The sequence below is a fragment of the Carya illinoinensis genome, chromosome 9 (assembly GCF_018687715.1).
Source record: "Carya illinoinensis cultivar Pawnee chromosome 9, C.illinoinensisPawnee_v1, whole genome shotgun sequence".
NCBI classification, from domain to species: Eukaryota; Viridiplantae; Streptophyta; class Magnoliopsida; order Fagales; family Juglandaceae; genus Carya; species Carya illinoinensis.
Window position 1 is genome coordinate 14,221,383 of NC_056760.1, and position 17,836 is coordinate 14,239,218.

General features: G+C 34.5%; 2 protein-coding genes across 5 annotated transcripts; one reads left to right on the top strand and one right to left on the bottom strand.

Moving 5' to 3' along the window:
* The first annotated feature begins 2,264 nt into the window (after positions 1–2,264).
* Positions 2,265–6,248, top strand: LOC122277785. Its single transcript, XM_043087926.1, has 7 exons — positions 2,265–3,021; positions 4,201–4,733; positions 4,815–4,882; positions 5,027–5,080; positions 5,235–5,324; positions 5,483–5,659; positions 5,866–6,248. The coding sequence occupies exons 1-7, from the start codon at positions 2,525–2,527 to the stop codon at positions 5,908–5,910; spliced, it is 1,464 nt and encodes a 487-aa protein (XP_042943860.1). The 5' UTR covers positions 2,265–2,524; the 3' UTR covers positions 5,911–6,248.
* A 470-nt stretch (positions 6,249–6,718) lies between these two features.
* On the bottom strand, positions 6,719–17,295 carry LOC122277558 (solanesyl diphosphate synthase 3, chloroplastic/mitochondrial). 4 transcript variants are annotated; one of them, XM_043087583.1, is made up of 12 exons: positions 17,027–17,295; positions 15,814–15,906; positions 14,754–14,828; positions 14,585–14,656; positions 13,759–13,890; positions 12,727–12,813; positions 11,990–12,061; positions 11,765–11,850; positions 10,590–10,722; positions 9,928–10,017; positions 7,963–8,061; positions 6,719–7,094 (listed from the first exon to the last, which is right to left on the bottom strand). In XM_043087583.1, exons 1-12 carry the CDS (start codon positions 17,162–17,164, stop codon positions 6,915–6,917), a joined length of 1,257 nt encoding a protein of 418 aa, XP_042943517.1. In that variant the 5' UTR covers positions 17,165–17,295; the 3' UTR covers positions 6,719–6,914. The 4 variants fall into 4 exon arrangements, with proteins under 4 accessions (XP_042943517.1, XP_042943516.1, XP_042943520.1 ...); XM_043087582.1 differs by having other exon boundaries at positions 14,754–14,834; XM_043087586.1 differs by having other exon boundaries at positions 15,814–15,909; positions 17,027–17,162.
* Positions 17,296–17,836: the final 541 nt, after the last annotated feature.

A 17,836-nucleotide genomic window follows, 5' to 3' on the forward strand; every position in this document is an offset into this window, starting at 1 on the left:
ATGTTATTTTAATAGAATAGAGAAAATATAGGGAATGAGATGTAGGAGGTTTTTGAAAGATAAGTAAAATTTAGAAAAAAATTTAAAAAAATATACTTTTTAATTAAATTATAGAAAATTTTATAGGAAATGGGACGTGAATGCTCTTACTCTAATATTTGGTTCATTCACCAATGAGGTACATATCACATCTGTCAATTATTCAAAATTTCATATTTTTTTTTTCTATAAAGTCCAGAAAATTGAAGATGTGACGAAACGATTGACTGACATGACATTTTCTGTGCTATTTATCTAATACAAGGACAAAAAATTATTATAAAGTTCTGCTTTTAAATTAAAAAGTAAGAAAAAAGAATAAATATGTGCGTTGATTGAAAATACTGACTTGACTTTTTCAGTCTAGTTATATTGTTAAAGTGAAGTGTTTTATTTATTTATTTATTTTAATTTTTTAGGTGAAGTGAATTCACAATACTTGCTGTTGAGATCTAACTATTAACCTTACGTATTTTTGTAGGGTGTGTAAATATTACATAATTATTTTTAAAATTAGTAAAATTTATTATTTAAAAAATTAATTTTTTATATGATCATATATTTATTTATTTTTTTTAAAGAGATTGTACAATATTTACGTATTTTACAATTATAAAAATTATTTATCTTATTATTAAATAAACAGTATTATATGTGTGTGTGGTGGATCGGGTAATGCATGGTCTGAGTCTGGACTGGCCACCCCATTCCCGAAAGAGAAGCAGACGGGCCAACATGCATTTTAATTTGTGGTTGAGTAAGTAGGTTGATCTAAGATGAGATTAGAAATTCCTTTTCCTATTAAACATTTATCTCCAAATATTAATTAAATTGTCATTGTTAATGGAATCTCTGATCATTTGCATCACATCACATTATCTTCATCTCTTTTGCTTTAAAAATTTTGCGGCACCTAACCCTTATCTAATAATAATTACCTTATGCCACTGCTGATCAGATTAATGGCAATATTCTTTGATTGCAGGAATATTGATGATTATCTCTCTCTCTCTCTCTCTCTCTCTCTCTCTCTGGTTGGAAAGTGGAGAGCTTTTGAGGGCATGCATTGTCCCCTCTTCCGGTATCAACCATCCTTTCCCTCACCCTCCCTCTTTTTCTTCGCGCCTTTATCAGTTACAGCTAATTCACTAAAATTCCAACTTATTTAATTTTCTTCTATTTTCAAATTAATGCAGCAGCTGTAACAAGTATTAAAAGATATTCTATTAATCTACTTATACTGATAAAATAACTCAATAGAGTCGCTCTATAAATACACCACTCGTAATATGACTCGTACTTATGATTATAAAAAAATTAAAATATCTCAACTTTTTTATTATCAGTGATGTATTAGGTATGTGATCAATAAGCAGGTAACGACTACACGATCGATGCACATATAACGACGACATATCTATAAAGTCAATCTGAGTGATCATATGTATAAATATTTAGAATAACTACTACTGATATTTATTACAATAAATCCCGCGTTGGATTTGTGGAGCTCAATCTATTATTGTGACGGCCTGATTTGATGATCTAATTTAATAATGATTCATTATAATTTTTTGGTAGATTTTCAATGAGGCTATTTTTGGCATTATTTTTTAGTCAATAAGCGTTAAGATAGAAAGTTTGCTCGATGTTCACTTGACTTTTAGCTTGAATGGAGATCAGACAAAAAATTTGATCACGTCTCACTTAACAGTGAGCTCAAGTGAAGCCTAGATAGAGAGTTCACTTGGCTCGATGCTCAAACGAATATAGCAAAAAAGTAAAAATTAAGGTTTCCACCGCGTAAACCTATAAATATGCTTATTTTGTGCAGTATGATAGTTTTGAATATTGAAAAATTGTCTCGAAAGTGTATATTGTGATTCACCGATCAATATAATAAAATCTTTTACAATTTTGTGAACATAAATACATTATGTAAATTTGTGTCGTGTGATTGATTGTTTGATTATTTGTTATTTAAGTTTGCTTTATTGTCATCATTTTTCGCAACATCCTGTGGTTAATACATAAACAACACTATTAAACTCACTCTTAACGAAAAATAAAAGCAACCCAAGAAAAAGAAAAGGGCAGAAAAGGTTGTGTTTGTGGGGACAGAAAAACCATGATTGAACCGAAAACATGTTTTATTTTTTATTTTTCCAGGTAAGCAAGCGTGTGGTAATTACTGTTAGGATATTGGAAAACATCATCAAGATTTCATTCATCATCGCCTTTGTTTGATGTTTCCATGTCTAGGGTTCCTCTTTAGCCACCACGGTCCACACAGTACTGCACACACAAATCCTTTGTTTAAAGAGAAGAAAAGAAAAAGTTGCTGACTTTTCCACAAAGCTCCTTTTGTCCCGAGTCTCTCTCCATATTATAAATGCACGTAGAGCGTCCTTCTTTCAGTACTGTATATTGATCAGGTCTCTGTATATACTTCAACCGGTCTCCGGTGCCGGACTGTTTAAATATTATGGACGACTCCTGGCGAATGCGCATGGGAATGCCGGCCCTCCCTCGACGCCGTTCCATGGAGGACACATCCTCCGGAAGATCCGTTTTCGGCAACGAAGATACACTGGACCCTGAAGACTTCGCCGACGTCTATGGCGGACCGCCGCGGAGTGTTCTTCTGCGAAAATTCGCCGCCGACTACGTGAAGCCTGGCTCCGCCAATTTCTACGAGGAGGTTTTCCGGCAGAGGGAGTCTATGACTCCAGCGAGGAAGGGCGGACGGAGTCTTCCGGCTTTCAGGATTCCGGCTAGGAGTGAGGGGTTCTTCGGAGATATATTTGGATCGGATCATGATGATCATCTTAGAAGGTCGAGGGAGCGCTCCAGACCGAATTCGAATGCAAAGTCGAAGTCGAAGTCGAACTCCTCGTCGGTTCTAAGCTCGGAAGAGTTGAGCCCTCTTCGGCCGGTGATCGGAGATGACGTGGCATTGTCCTCTTTCGCTTCAAAGCTCAGGTAGCGTAACTGAAATGTGCTCCAGTACTGTGAATGACTCCCAACTCCTTTTCTGCATTGGATACTCAAAACTTGACGTTTATGTCCCTCTCGTTTGCCATACAAAAGTTAAAAACTCGGTTTACGCTTTACGTTTTTAATGTCTGGTAAGGGTATTGTTAGAATTAAGGCATGAAAGTACGATGTCGTTAGTCTCCGAACCTCCGATAATTGCGGGAGAGAAAGCAGGGGGTGATAGACCGTTATGTCGTACGTTTATTCTGGTAGCATCGAAAAAGTCTAGAAAAGGATGGATTAAATTAAAACTCATATATAAAGATGATAATTAGATCTGATATAGAAAAGGAAGTAAAATACATAAATAATCCCCATTTTTATTTTTAAATTTCTATTTTGTTGGTAAGGGAAATTGGAATCTAAATCCCTTTAATTTTCTCATAAATATATATCTTCTTCGAAAAATATAGATAAATGTTTTTAGTTAATTTTGGATGTTCTAATATTCATGTCTGGACTCTAAAATTTAGAATGGAGAAAGAGAAACATATTGAGAGACCAAGCTTAACTCCAATTACTGTTAGAACTAGATCTGTTGGGTGAACAACACGTGTCTATCTTATCCCGTTATAGGACACGTGTCCCACATCCAATGGGTCTAGTTCCAACTGATATTCGGTCTAAAGCCAACTCTCATTTTGAGTGGATTTATGCATTTATTGATGTTTCCAGCATCAAATGTTGAATGTATAATCCAATCAATATCTCTCTTACTGTATTCTTGACTTTAGAATTTGGACATAAACTCTTAGAGATTAATTTCTTTTTAAAAAAGAAGAAGATGATACTCAAATTTTATTAAATGCTCTCACTTGTAGTGGAGGAAAACTATGGCTGCAGCAGGATAATTGGGTTACAAATAATCCTAAACAACTCTAAGATATCTTGATTCTTTAATTTGGTATAAAACATTTTATGAATATTTACTACTGATCACATGTGATTACTCTCCTTACTGGCTAAGATAGTCCTGGTAATTAAGCCATTAATCTGAAATTGTCACTGAACGATTGATATTATGAATTTTTTCATAACTCAGAAAGCCAATAATCAACATTTACAAGAATGCTGACTAATCAAAGATTCCAAACTTCCTAAGATTGTATAACTTGATCACTACAGGCCAATCAGTGTTCCATGTAGATGGAACTCATCAACTATGATGCCCGAAGAACATGCGAAGAAACAAGCTGCTGGGAAGCCTGCTTTTCCTCGCAATCGTTCTTTCCACACCGAGCACCAATTCATGGAAAATGAATACCATGACAACTTCAAAAGCTTCTACAATGGATTCCCAAGTCGGCGGGTCTCTTCTCCAGAAACCATTAGCATCGAACCGAATTCATATCGAAGTGTCAAAGTGTCTACTGTGGATGATCCAGAGCTCAACTCCTCTTCCTCAGCTGTGTCTTCACTTCATCAGGACCTCGAGGCTGAAACCGGGATTCCAGATCATGTATTGTCCGAACAAGAAGACGATGAAGTTATGAGCTCTTATGTCATAGAGATCAATTGTGACCATAGGGAGGGAACCAGTGAAACAGTTTCTATTGACGAAACAATCGCATGGTTCAGAGAGAAGTCTCAAACACAGAGTACTGAGAAAGATTTGAGCTTAAGACACCATGACAATGAGCAGCCTGTTGAAATGGAAGGTAATGTGGTTATTTGTTTTGACGAATCTTAGGAATCCAACGGGAAGATGAATGACTAATATTTCACATAATATAATGCAGGAAGGCCTACTGCAAGTGAATTTTCACATCAACCTGTAGATGGGCATGGAGTGACTCGGTCTACAGAGGTAAAGTAATGTTTTTTGACTCGCAGCCGTGTTTGCATAGTCAACGCATATAATATATATATATATATTAATGGGGAACGACTGACGAAGTAAGTAATGATAATGCCAATATTTTAACATCTCCTTTACCCCCCTCTTTTGCAGGAAGCTGGAAAAAGAAATTGGACAGCTGAAGAAGAAGAAGAGTCAGAAAAAGATGTAAGCTTCTTACAAAAATCAGGATTGCATTACCAGGACCAAAACTAAAATCTTCACGATATTGCGAAAAAGATTCTGTACATTACAATAAATTTCTACAGCTGATCACGAAATTGGCTTTTATTTTATATTTTTACTTTCTTTTAAACCATAGATGGAAGTAGAGCTATATGATGAATACATAAGGTTGTGGTCTGCTGGCAAAGAAACCAACATAAAGCTCCTGATTTCAAAACTGCATCAAGTAAGATCTTTGATGCTTGACATGATAGAAATCCTCTTCTTCTTCTCATTCGTCCATTGAGTATCTTCTTTTTTCTGATTTATTTATTTTTGGTTTGATGGCTAAAATGGGATGAAACTCATGTTGATAAATAACCATTTGGTTTGACGCGGATTCAGATTCTCTGGCCTGATAGTGGCTGGCAGGCTATACCTCTAACAAGCCTAACAGACAGCTCACAAGTGAAGAAAGCTTATCAGAAAGCAAGGCTATGTCTTCACCCAGACAAGCTTCAACAAAGAGGAGCAACACTCCCACAAAAATATGTTGCAGAGAAGGCGTTCTCCATTCTCCAGGTAATTGTTGTTGTTGTCTCTTGCAAATATTGGATGCAATCTAGGCACTTCAATAAACATGCACATGAACAAAACATTTTACGAGGTTGGCTTATGAGGAATGGAAAACGAAGTAGGAAAACAGCAAGAAATTTGAAAGCATGGTAATTTGTGAACAATGTTGATGAGTAAGTTTAATTTGGATCGTTACTTTGCTGTGATTGCAGAATGCATGGGCTGCTTTCATCTCCCAAGATGTCTTCCTTAACTAGTGGGAGTAACCGGGATCCTTTGAAATTCACATCAATATCTTGGAAGATCGAACGTACAATTATGAGCAGAGTCGAGATATATATTCAATGGCTGAAGCAGTCTGTCGAGACACGCACATGAGGGACGTGCATGAAGAATGAATTATAGGTAGAAATGGTTTTGGAATTCCAGTAGATAATATAATTCTAAACTTTGTATGTTTGTTTGACGCTTTTGCAATGTGCCGCATCTCCTTCCTGTACTTGTATAATTCAATAACGATATCAGAGATGAAGATGACAACGATAGTGATAATGGCTGTGCATTTACCTGTATAGTACTATAGTGGTTGACACAATTGCTTTGATTTTGATCCCCTTCACTCCGTTTTAAGATATTGATAAAGTGATCCAATTACTCTCGCTTTTTTTTTTTTTGACACTTTTAACTTCTTGAAAAAGAAAAAATGGCAAAATAATTATGGTATCCAAGGAGGTGGTCGATCTTAATCTATCTATCAATATTTATCTTACTAATAATACCTTCTGTATAGGAGTTTTAAGAGTTCAAATATACCCATATTTGCGGCTATTGATTGTGATCTAGTGAAGATGGAAAATGTATCTAATAAGCTAAATTTTAATCTAATTAAAATAGATCTATTTTCTATTCAATTTGTGTGGTCAAGAAGAGTGTCAATAAGACATCCATCGTGACTCCTTAAATTAAGTACTTTCCAAACACACGAGGACTCAAAGAATAGTCGGGACAATAGCAATCAAGTCATATTTGTAAAGCAAGAACTAGATGTCACCACATTGGAGCAGATACTACAAGATCACCTGTGTTGTCATTACTCCAAACTAAAGAGTATAATTTACAAGATATGAGTCATTTTCATGAAATTATTGAAAAACAAAAATTGGAATGATTGAATGAATATTGATAAAAACAAGGAGCATTGCCCCTCACATTACAGAAATAAATGTTATCTTCTTAAGTTGTGAATTACAAGTCATGTTTGTCACTTGGTTCTAGTAATGACCCTTTGAGTGAGATCTACGAGTGCCCTCCTTGATTTTCTTACGTCTTCATCATTGCTCTCGGGGAGAGAATCAATTGCTGCTGCAGCAAGGTTGGCATGCTTTGTGGCTAGCTCCCTTGCTCTCTGTATTCCACGACTCTTCCCAAGGTACTCAAGAGCCTAATTTTTTCAGATAGAGTTCAACTTTAAGAAATCGAATCCAATAGAAGAATTGTGATGTACTTATCAGAAATGGAAATGACATTAAAGGATTCTGATAGATCATAGTAGTTTTTTTTTTTTTTTTTTGAGTATTCTGAAGTATCAGAATAACACGGGGCCCATGTTTGACAATAAGACTGAACAACTTGCACATCCAGTTTCCATATAAAAAATGCAAGAGGCAACTAGTTCAATCATACAAGTTACAGTATACTACTCTACCCATATCTTAAGAGAAAACATGATCCGTTCATCTACTGAACAGAAAGAAAATAGTTAGGGAATTGGGTTCTTGAGAAGGAGAGCAAAAAATAAAGACAGACACGAGTCTGAAAATGGGAATAACAAAAGAAACGGTTCAGAAGGAAGCTATACTGTAGAACAAACCCATATTTGATATTTCTGAAGGCAGGGGAGATTTATTCAAAAGCGACGAAATGCACAAATAAAGAGTCCAAAACAGTGCCCATATTTTCAGCTCAAATATCCAGGACCCCATGTTACTAAAATCAGGAGAAACGAAGATATGACAAATAGTGTAGAAACTTGATGGGAATTCTGAATCCCTATGTCCTACTTTAGAGGATTTTAAAATCAGCTGATCTTTACAAGACAGCATGCAATATAACTTCTTCTTCTTCTTTTTATTTTTTTATTTTATTTATTTATTTATTTTTAAATATTGGTTATGCAGTATAACTTATATGAGAAAAAACATTAGAAACTGTGCATCACCTGTAGTTGCTTCAGCAACGAACATTGCAAATCACACATAACAGTCTGAAAATAAAATAAATCAAAAGAAAAATACTCTCTATGGACTTACAAGATCAACATTCGCAGGGTCATCAAATCCCTGGTCAACAACTGCATGCAACTGAGGGAACTCTTCCATGGCAAACAGCATTGGAGCAGTTATGATTCCCTACAAAAGTTTACTTATTTATTTTTTAATTTGATTATAACAGAGCCAGGTGCATCGTCATTGTATATGTTACTGATGAATGGTCTAATAAAATAGAATAAAAAATTATACATGCGTGTCTAGCATACTGTACACAGAAACTTGAAAATTTAGCAGCATCTGACAAAATAATTAAGATCAATGTTCCAAAACCATGATAGTTAATTGATCACGGGGACTGACAGGTCTAATAGTTATTATGTAATTTAATATTATACATATACATACAAAAGCAATGATGACAAATATGAATTTGATAATTACCTTGGTTTTGGGGGCATGAATATGTTGGCAATTATTTATGGTTTTAAGACATGGAACTATCTTTGCTGCTTTTGATTTTTCACTTGACTAAAACCAATATAAAGCCTAACTTATTAAAAAGAAAAGAAAAAAAAACTTATGATGGGGAAGAAGCTTATAAGCCTAATGGCAAAGGCCTAAGCTTTGTACTCAGTTTCAAACATATGAAACTTAAAAAGCTAGAAGTTTGACTGAACTGAGACTCATTATAACTAATTTGGAAGTTGAAAATATACGATTTATTGTTTGGGAAGTGAGATGATCTCATCTCATCTCATCTGAAAAATTCTCATAATTTCCTTCCCAAAGATCACTTAATCACAAACACTTTTCAATTTTAAATCTTCAACTTTTTCACCTAATCATTACAACTTTCCCAAGCTTCTAAACAAAACACAAAAAGCAATACTTTTTCAAATTTCAAAACAAAAACTAATATCAAAAAATTATATTGTAATAATATTTTAAATTTATAATACTTTTATTCAACTTTTTTTCTCTTATTTCCCAAAACTTAATCAAACATTATAACTGAAACCATTTTACCACTATTCACAGAATATTCATTTCATCTCACTTCCCAAACAAGCCCTTAGAGTTTTCTTTTTCTTAGAGTTTTCTTTTTCTTCTGAGTCCATCAGCAACCAAAATCATCATGAAGATGTAGCACGCAGGTGCTTCAGAAAGTCCCAAAATTTAATTCATACATAGAATTAACAAACAAATAGATATAGAAAAATTTTGTGTGGAACAGGTACGAAACAACCACAGCCATAAAAGGAATAAAGAAAAAATCAAAATGAAAAAGCTAAAAAGTCTAGCAGCTCCAATTCTCGGGTTATTTCTAGATATATCTAGCAGCCCAGGGCACTTCTACCTGTGGCCAAACACTCTACAGTAAAAATTTAAAGGTGGATTCCATGAAACAGTATGCTTCAAGCAATTTTCATCCAGAAACAAGTAACATTACCCATGAGTGGTCTAAGCTTCAGGAAGGTCGCATTTCAATTTGTGGAATAAATTTGGACACTTTTTACAGGTGAGGGAGATGAGAGGATAAAGGGGAACAAGTCAAATGATTAATAGGGACGAATATAATACTCCAATGTGGATTGCCAGTGAGTTGTGGAATGACCTTTTCAGTCGTGTTGAGATGACTTGAGTTATGCCCAGAAAAATAGTAGACTGCCAATTGGAGAGGATTATCTGGCAGTTGACAAATTGCAATACTATGGACGATGGTCCCTATCTCTATGGTATGGTGTATTTGGAAATAAATTGATAGAAGTTTGAGGATTGCGAGTCTAAGTTAAGAGGAGTTTAAAAATTTCCTTTTAAATACTTTATTTCTTTAGGTAGTTTCCATAGATTTTAATGTGCAGAATTTCAATAATTTCTTGTGTCATTTTAGTTAGGTGTTCCTCTTGTATACTTTTTGAGTACTTGGGCTATGCCTTTTGCATTGTTCTAATGAAATTTTTTGATTACTTATAAGAAAATGATATCACAAGATAGATGAATTACATGGCGGATATCAGATAAAGAACCCTTTCCAAGGGAAGCTGATGTGCCTGTGAAATCAAGAATGTCATCCATCAATTGAAATGCCAATCCCTGTGAAAGAAAAGAAAAGAGATCAAATGTCATCTATATAGATACCCAGAAAAAATGAACTGTCTTAATCTTATCCAGAGCAAGGGAAGGAGGCATCCAGTTCAGAATTATTTGCAGGCCCTATACACAGCTGTATACCATTCAAGTTACAGATTACTGCTGCTACCATTTTAACACAAAACGTTAAGAAGATCTTTCACATAATAACAGCATTTTGCTTCTATGGGACCCACCAACTTGATCCCTACAACTAAAAAAAAGCATATTGCACATTAAGTTGGGCACAGAACAATCCTAGTCATTAGTTACAATATAACTTAAGGGTGATCCTCTTTCATTTACCACAGCCATAAATCAGCTCGTAAGTTCCTTGGTGCAGTTTATTTTTTACTGCCATTTTAGGTGTCTGTATGGAATATCTTTTATTCTAATTTTGATGTTTCCTGAATTCAAAATAGAATGAGAGGCCTAGTAACTAGGAATTACGAAGGATCGCTCATTTTCTATTTCCATCACTCTCTAAACCTTTCCTTGAAGTAAGTAACAGATAAAAGAACTAAGAATTTACATACCAGATTTCTGCCATACTCATAAGCCAACATTGCAACTTCTGCAGTCTGCCCCGCAAGAAGGGCAATCGCCTTGCAGCTGTTGGAAATTAGTGATGCCGTCTTGTAGTATGTTTTCTGCATATAATATTCCATGCTGCAATCTCCAAAAGGATACTATTAACACAAAATTAATATATACTCAAGAAATACAGGAGCTACAGATAAATTTTGGTCTTCGTTAAAACTGACATTGTAAAAAATGAAAAGACAAAATTGCCCTAACTCTTTTATTGCTCTAACTGCAGTAGTGTAAATGGTACCCTAAGAAAAGAGCTCACTAAAAGTTGAACTTTCTTGCTAATTGAGCTGCTTATAGATAATTAGATAGCTAATTTCTGCTAGTAAAACTACTCACAATTCAAATATAGATTATTAATCCCCAGTATCACCCAAGATACATTCTTGCCAGATAATCACATGCATTCATGAGTCTTCTACAACTTTGTGTGATTATGTATGTGCATGTGTGTGAGACACTTTCCACATAGAATAAGCCCAAGAAGGAAACCATTGCCTGCAGGGAAGTTATGACACCCATAAACCAATGCCTATAAGCATGCACAAACAGAAGGTAGCCATTTGGTATGCAAGACATCCTTTTTTTTATATATCTATAAGGAAGGCAGACAACCTTTTTTTAAAAAAAAAAAAAACAAGGCAGGCAGAATTTTTATTTTATATATATATCTATAAGGAAGGCAGACAACCTTTTTTTTTTAAAAAAAACACAAGGCAGGCAGAATTTTTATTCAGGAACTCACAAAGTAGACAAGATTCAAACTGTAGAACCAGTGACACAAATTGAGAAACCATCATCTTAGTAGTGGATCTAGGTAGGCTGTGCATGAAAACTTTTTGGTCCATCTTGTATTGAACTAATTATGGGACAGACCAGAGTCAGATGATCTAAGATAGTGGTCATTAAAGGAAAGAAACAATAAAGTAATACAAGGTATTAGCAAGAACAGACAGATGATAGGGTAATGAAAAGAATGGAAAAAAAGAGACAAAAATGAAAGCTCTTTCAGTGGCTGAGAAATTATTGCGTTTAAAGAGCTCTATGTAACCCTAAAACTTATAGTGCAAGGAACAACCAAAACTTTTGAAATGATAGAAACAGTGGTCGAGCAGGATACCTACAACATTGTTGAGAAGTCGAAGTCATTTGCATGGTTTCACCCGTCACAAGATGCTCTACAACTTTTGCAAGTAATGATACAACCTAAAGATACAGTGATGGAACATATTGGAAAAAAAAGTGTACCACTGTATCATTTTTCAATCAAGTTCAATGTGTTCATTAAGGGAGTACTTACAGAAAAAAAAAAACATGTTTCATTAATATACAAGTAATGTGATACCTCTGTGTTTTTCAATGCGGCGAGTGCCACACAAGCTCGAGAGAGCAGAAAATCTCCTGCTAACACTGCTAACTGCATTTGAAATGAATGAGAAGGAACAACAACAAATTAGGCAAACTCTACACTAAGTCTCCATTTCGATACTTGGAATATCTTAGTATATATGCGAATAGTAATGAAAAAATTTGTGAATAGTAGTGAAATGATTTGAGTTAAGATATTTATTGGGTTTTGGAAAATGAGAGAGAAAAAGATGAATAAAAATATCATAAAGTTAAAATATTGTTTGAATATAATTTTTTAATATAATTTTTGTTTTGAAATTTGAAAATGTTGTATTGTTTTTTGTGTTTTGTTTGAAAGTTTGAAAAAGTTGTAATGATTAAGTAGTGATTAAGTAATGATTAGATGAAAAAGTTGAAGATTTGAAATTGAAAAGTATTTTGTGTTTGAGTGATATTTGGGAATGAAATATTTGAAAATATCTGATAATACCTAAGAATACTCTTGTACACAAACAGGGCCTAAAACTAAGTATACATCACAGGGGAATAAACAGCCATAATATTTTTTACCAGAGGGAAAAACCCTCGATATGTTCTATTACTCTATAAAAGCCCATAAACAGAATTCCACACTTGAAAATATAGAAAGCAGAGACACATAACAAATTTTTATTTTTGAGAAATTAAAAAACAAAGAAAAAGGAAAATTTACCAATTTAAGAGAAAATGTACCTTATTGCCCATGACAAAATTTAATGATCCTATTCCACGTCTCGTATCTGCATCATCCAAGACATCATCATGTAGAAGGCTTGCCACCTAAAAACAATGACACAATTATGTCAGTCTCAAAGCAATAATGAAGGTGGTTCCTGACATGAGAGGAACATTACAACTACTTGCAGCAAAATAGAGGAAAAAGCCAACAGGATGGTTAATGGCTTTCTTCAGGGCCATTTCAAATACACATGGACAACACATACCATAACTCTGTTGATAAAAATCTTTTTATTTTTTTTTTGATAAGTAACTCTGTTGATAAAAATCTCATCCCTTACAATCACTTCATAATGAATTAGAAGTAACTAAGTTCAATCAATCGGACTTGGAAAGTATTGTTCTGTCTGCTCTTTGTTCTTCATTTAAAAAAACCATTTTATTTTGGAGTGATCTTTCTACCCACCTAACATGTTCCATAAGTTACTTTGGGTGGCATGGGCTGACAAAGTGGACTATATTCAGAGCTGAGCCGCCCTAAAAAAGACAGCAGAAATATGGCATAGAATGTGAGAAACGAAGGGTGGAATAAACATGTAAACAGCAGGAGAAAAGAAAAGAGAAAAAAATAAAATAAAATAAAATTAAGGGGGCTCATTGCCCTTCCATACTCCAGGCTCCAGCTCTTGAAGAGGTTGAATAAACTATTGCATCTTTACAGCAGTTATAGATTACTAAACTGAGCAAAACTAAAAATTTACTGGTAGATTGTTAGCCATTTTGCAAATATTCAAAATGAAATGAGAAGAACAATAACTAAACTATAAGATCTTGCAGTCTTGCTACAACATGGACACGGAATAAAATAGCATATTTAAAAGTACTAGTAGGTGGAAAACAAAGATAAATGACTGAATGAGCAACTAAAAAATATAAGATGACTAGAATTATCAGTCCATATTTGTTCCCTGAGGACTGATAACCCATTTATATATCAGCATCATCAAAATATTGCACAAGAGATTTGAAAGAAGCATCATAACTGACATGAATCATCTCAGTGATCTCAGCTATAGATTGCTGTCTGGCACGTAGTTCCTTAGTCGAAACATCTCCAGGTCCACTGAGGTATGGTTCTGGTACAGACACATTCAAAGCTGTTGCCATCAATAACAAAACCTGCATAGAATATCTTTATGTCATTCCATAAGTGAAAGATGATTGCTACAAAAAAAGAAAAAAAAAAAGTAGACTTATAAACTGTGTAGCTATAGCTAGCATAGATTTCCAAAACAATAGCTGAGGTGAAATGCCAAGTCAGTACTGTGATCCATGAGCAGTTATATATATATATATATATGTAGTCAAACAAAAGTACAAAATAATTAAGTCAATCTTTTTTTTGATAAGTCAATCTAATCTAACATAGAGACCAGACTAATTTTTTGAACCTGTCCCCTATCCTCCTCTTCATCTTATATTGACAAAAGCTTAGGTGTTTTGATCTTACAGATGTATTGCTGAGAGTTAAAAACTGTTTGGGGTACCAACTAGTTTGGCTGGTAAAATCTCTTTGCGTCATACCAGAGACTTGAGACAATATCCTAAGCCTCACAATCCTTTTTAGATCATAGTATTATAAAGCGGGGGAAAGTGGATAAAGTGCATGTTTTAGCAGTGGCCCAACAAATTTGTTTGAATTGTTTCCTCTCACATCAAGAGAAGCAAATTTGGGATTCATTGTCAAAGCATAAGTTGCTGTAAGTAATAACATAACAAACAAACAACCATACAAGAAGTGGAGAAAACCTCAAATTTAGCACAAAAAGATGTTCTTATTTATTTTGATAAGTCAAAAAGATGTTCTTATTACCGTGGGTCGAAACCTCTTCCCTTCCACCCCCATTTTGAATAAGTATTCAGCAGCTGATGCAAGCTTGGGGACCTGGGTGAGACAAAATCCGGGTTTGATCATATGATATCGAATGGAATGTTACATGAAGACTATCATTTTCTAAGCAAGAAGAAAAAAAATCAGATACCTCAGCAACTACCATTGATTGCAATCTATTAGCAAGAAGTGATAACTCATCAGCAACAAGTGAAAACGGGTCTTGCTGTTCCTGGAGAAATAGCGAATAAAACATAAAGCTAAAATGGAGAAAACAAATTAGTTTCCTACAAGAACACTAATGGTGTGTTTGGTTAGATCACCTCAGACTACCTCACTACTATTCATTACTATTCACAAACTATTCACTACTTTTTTACTACTATTCATTTCTTTTTCACTACTTTTTTACTATTATTCACAGATCATCCGAGATCACCTAAACATCCAAATGTAGCCTTAGTCCGAAGCATAATAAAGGATTTGTATTGATTGAATTAAATACTTCAACCATTGCCCAAAAAACATATTTCATCAACTTAAATTTTAGCAATTTGGGAATTTTAAGAAATTTTAAATTTTTTATCCAAAGAAAATATTATTTAAATTCATCGGTATGTTCTATTGACATGGAGTATTTGAAATTATTAAATAAATTATGTTGCTTGAAATTTGCAACAGAAGTTATCTTATTGGAGTAAAATCCGCAAGAATTCATTAATAAAAATTCATTTAAGACCTTGTGTTAAATCTTAAAGACAAATAAAATCCTACCAGAATGTAACATTTGTGAATGACTATTGCACTTTTGAACCACAAGAAGTGCTTAATCATACATTAAAAAAAAAATAGCAACAATTTGAACATCAAAATAGGCAATGAAGAGTGATGTAAGATTGCACGGCCAAGTATCAACGAAACAATCAATGTCCAGCCAAACTGAAATGCATTTATATTTTAAAACAAAAATTTGCTATGGCCACAGTAGAATGCATGAAAGTAAGGCACAAGGTTCCTATCTATTTTATAGCTTTTCTCACATAGGGGGAAATTATGAAAAGGGATTGGAAAAATGGGAACAAATAGGAAATTAAATGAGTCTTGGAGTTCTGGCATTCAAGAGTCCTCTGTAAAAGATATAAACAGGTACAAATATTCGCAATCATAATGGCATGTGCAGGAAAGCACGCAATGAAACTTCTACACATTACCTCAACTATGGAACTGCTCTGATGATGGATGTTATGGCTGAAACCATGCAAGGCAGGCAAATCCCGGGAAAAAGTTTCTCTACAGCCCAAAACCTACTAAGCACAGCAAACCATAAAGAAAATAATGAAAATGGTCTTACATTTATAAAACCACAAAAAATATGCCATTTTTTAAGAGCTCTATCCTAAAAGTGTTGGGTTATGAAGCTTGATTGGTTTTGTGAGCTGGAAAAGGCGCAGATAGATTGTTCGCTCGACTGTCACTCGACCTGACGCTCCAGCGAAGCTCAGGCAATGAGTTCACTTGAGGCGCACTCGACAGTTGGCTCAAGCGAAGCTTGGATAGAGAGCCTGCTCGACATTCCGCTTGAGCCAATGTTGGATTGGTTGTTCGCTCCCTGCGTGCTTGACACCCACTTGAGTGAAGAACCTTGTTTTTGCTAGATTTCAGGGTCGTTTGCTATATATATGTTATGTTTTATGTTCATAAAGAATTAGATTGAATAGAGAGAGGCAAGAAATGGTGTAGAGCATATTGTGAGAGAGAAACAAACCCTAGGGAGAGAGAGTTGAGATTGTGTGAGTAGAGTGAAGCTCTTGGAACACACTGTGTGATTGTAATCTCCTATGGAATAAAACCCTCTGCAACTCTGTGGATTTAGGCACGTTGCCGAACTATGTTAAATAATGTGTGTCATGTATGCGTGCTTGATTCCTGTGTTTCCGCAATTATTTCATTGTTTGTCTCGTTATCATTGAGTGTGGGTGTGGTGTTTTTCACAACAAAAAGAACTAATACATTTCAAATGCAAACCATATTATCATAAAAAAATCCTTAATCACCACTAAGCCTCAGCATGCAACCAGTCATCAAGTTCAAAGCTAAAAAGACAGCACCAACACTACAAGTAACGACAACAACAACAGCCCGCTATCAAATAACACCTACTGATCAATTCCTTCGTGGGAAAACACTGTATACGCACATGACCCTCGACTCCATTCACCTTACTTCTAAATGTTCCAAGGTGAACCTAATACCGTAACATACTGCTGCGTTTGGCCACAGAGGAAAACGGTTAAAAAAATCGACTTGGAATGTTAAATACATTACACAAACAACAACAACACTAGCTCAACGAAGAACATAATAGATTCATTTCACTCAATAAAAACAAATCAAGGGGGTTCCATTTCGAGGAAGGGGCGCTACCTTTTGAGTAGACTCAGTCGGATGGAGAGGATTCTCGGAACGAAAGAATTGGTGATGGTGGTCCGGTCTGTGAAAGAGAAACCAACGACACCCACTTATGCCGGTTCTTTGAATCCTCGAAATCCGAGAGAATAACATCTTTGAGAACAGAAATCAAGCTCCAGTTGCGGGAGAGAGAGAGAATAGAGAGAGAGAGAGAGGAGGTTGGGGGGCGGTGAGTCAAGAGAGCAAATAAATGAAGTTGAACCAAAGACTTTGGAAAGGTTTTACGAGAGTAACACTATTTTAAGTGCAAACGGTGCATTCGTTTTAAAAAAAAAAAAAAAGTGAAATTTATTATTATAATTTTTTATAAATTTTATATTCATTTTTTCTTTTTAAAATGGTTGTGCGGCGGCGCGGCCCAATTCCTAACTACCATTTTTCTTCCAAGATAGTGATTTTTATGCAAAAGGCGTCGGCACGAGACGTTAGAGTAGCTAGTCAACGGCAGAGGACGCCCAACTTTACAAGTTAAAAATTTTGATGATTTAAAGTAATAAGTTAATTTATAAATTTATTTTTATAAAATTAAAATATTTTTTTTTTATTTTATCTCTCTAATAATTAGCATTCCATTACGAGTATAGAGGCTAGGTATAGAGGCTAATAAAGAAAAATTCACCAAAATTAGAAAGTATGCATCAAGAATTACTACTTTAAAAAATATGTTTTAAAGTATGTTTAAATATTTTTTAAATATTTAAAAAAATATCAATACACTAATAGTCACTTTCTTAACTATTAAGAATTTTTTTTAAAAAAATATTA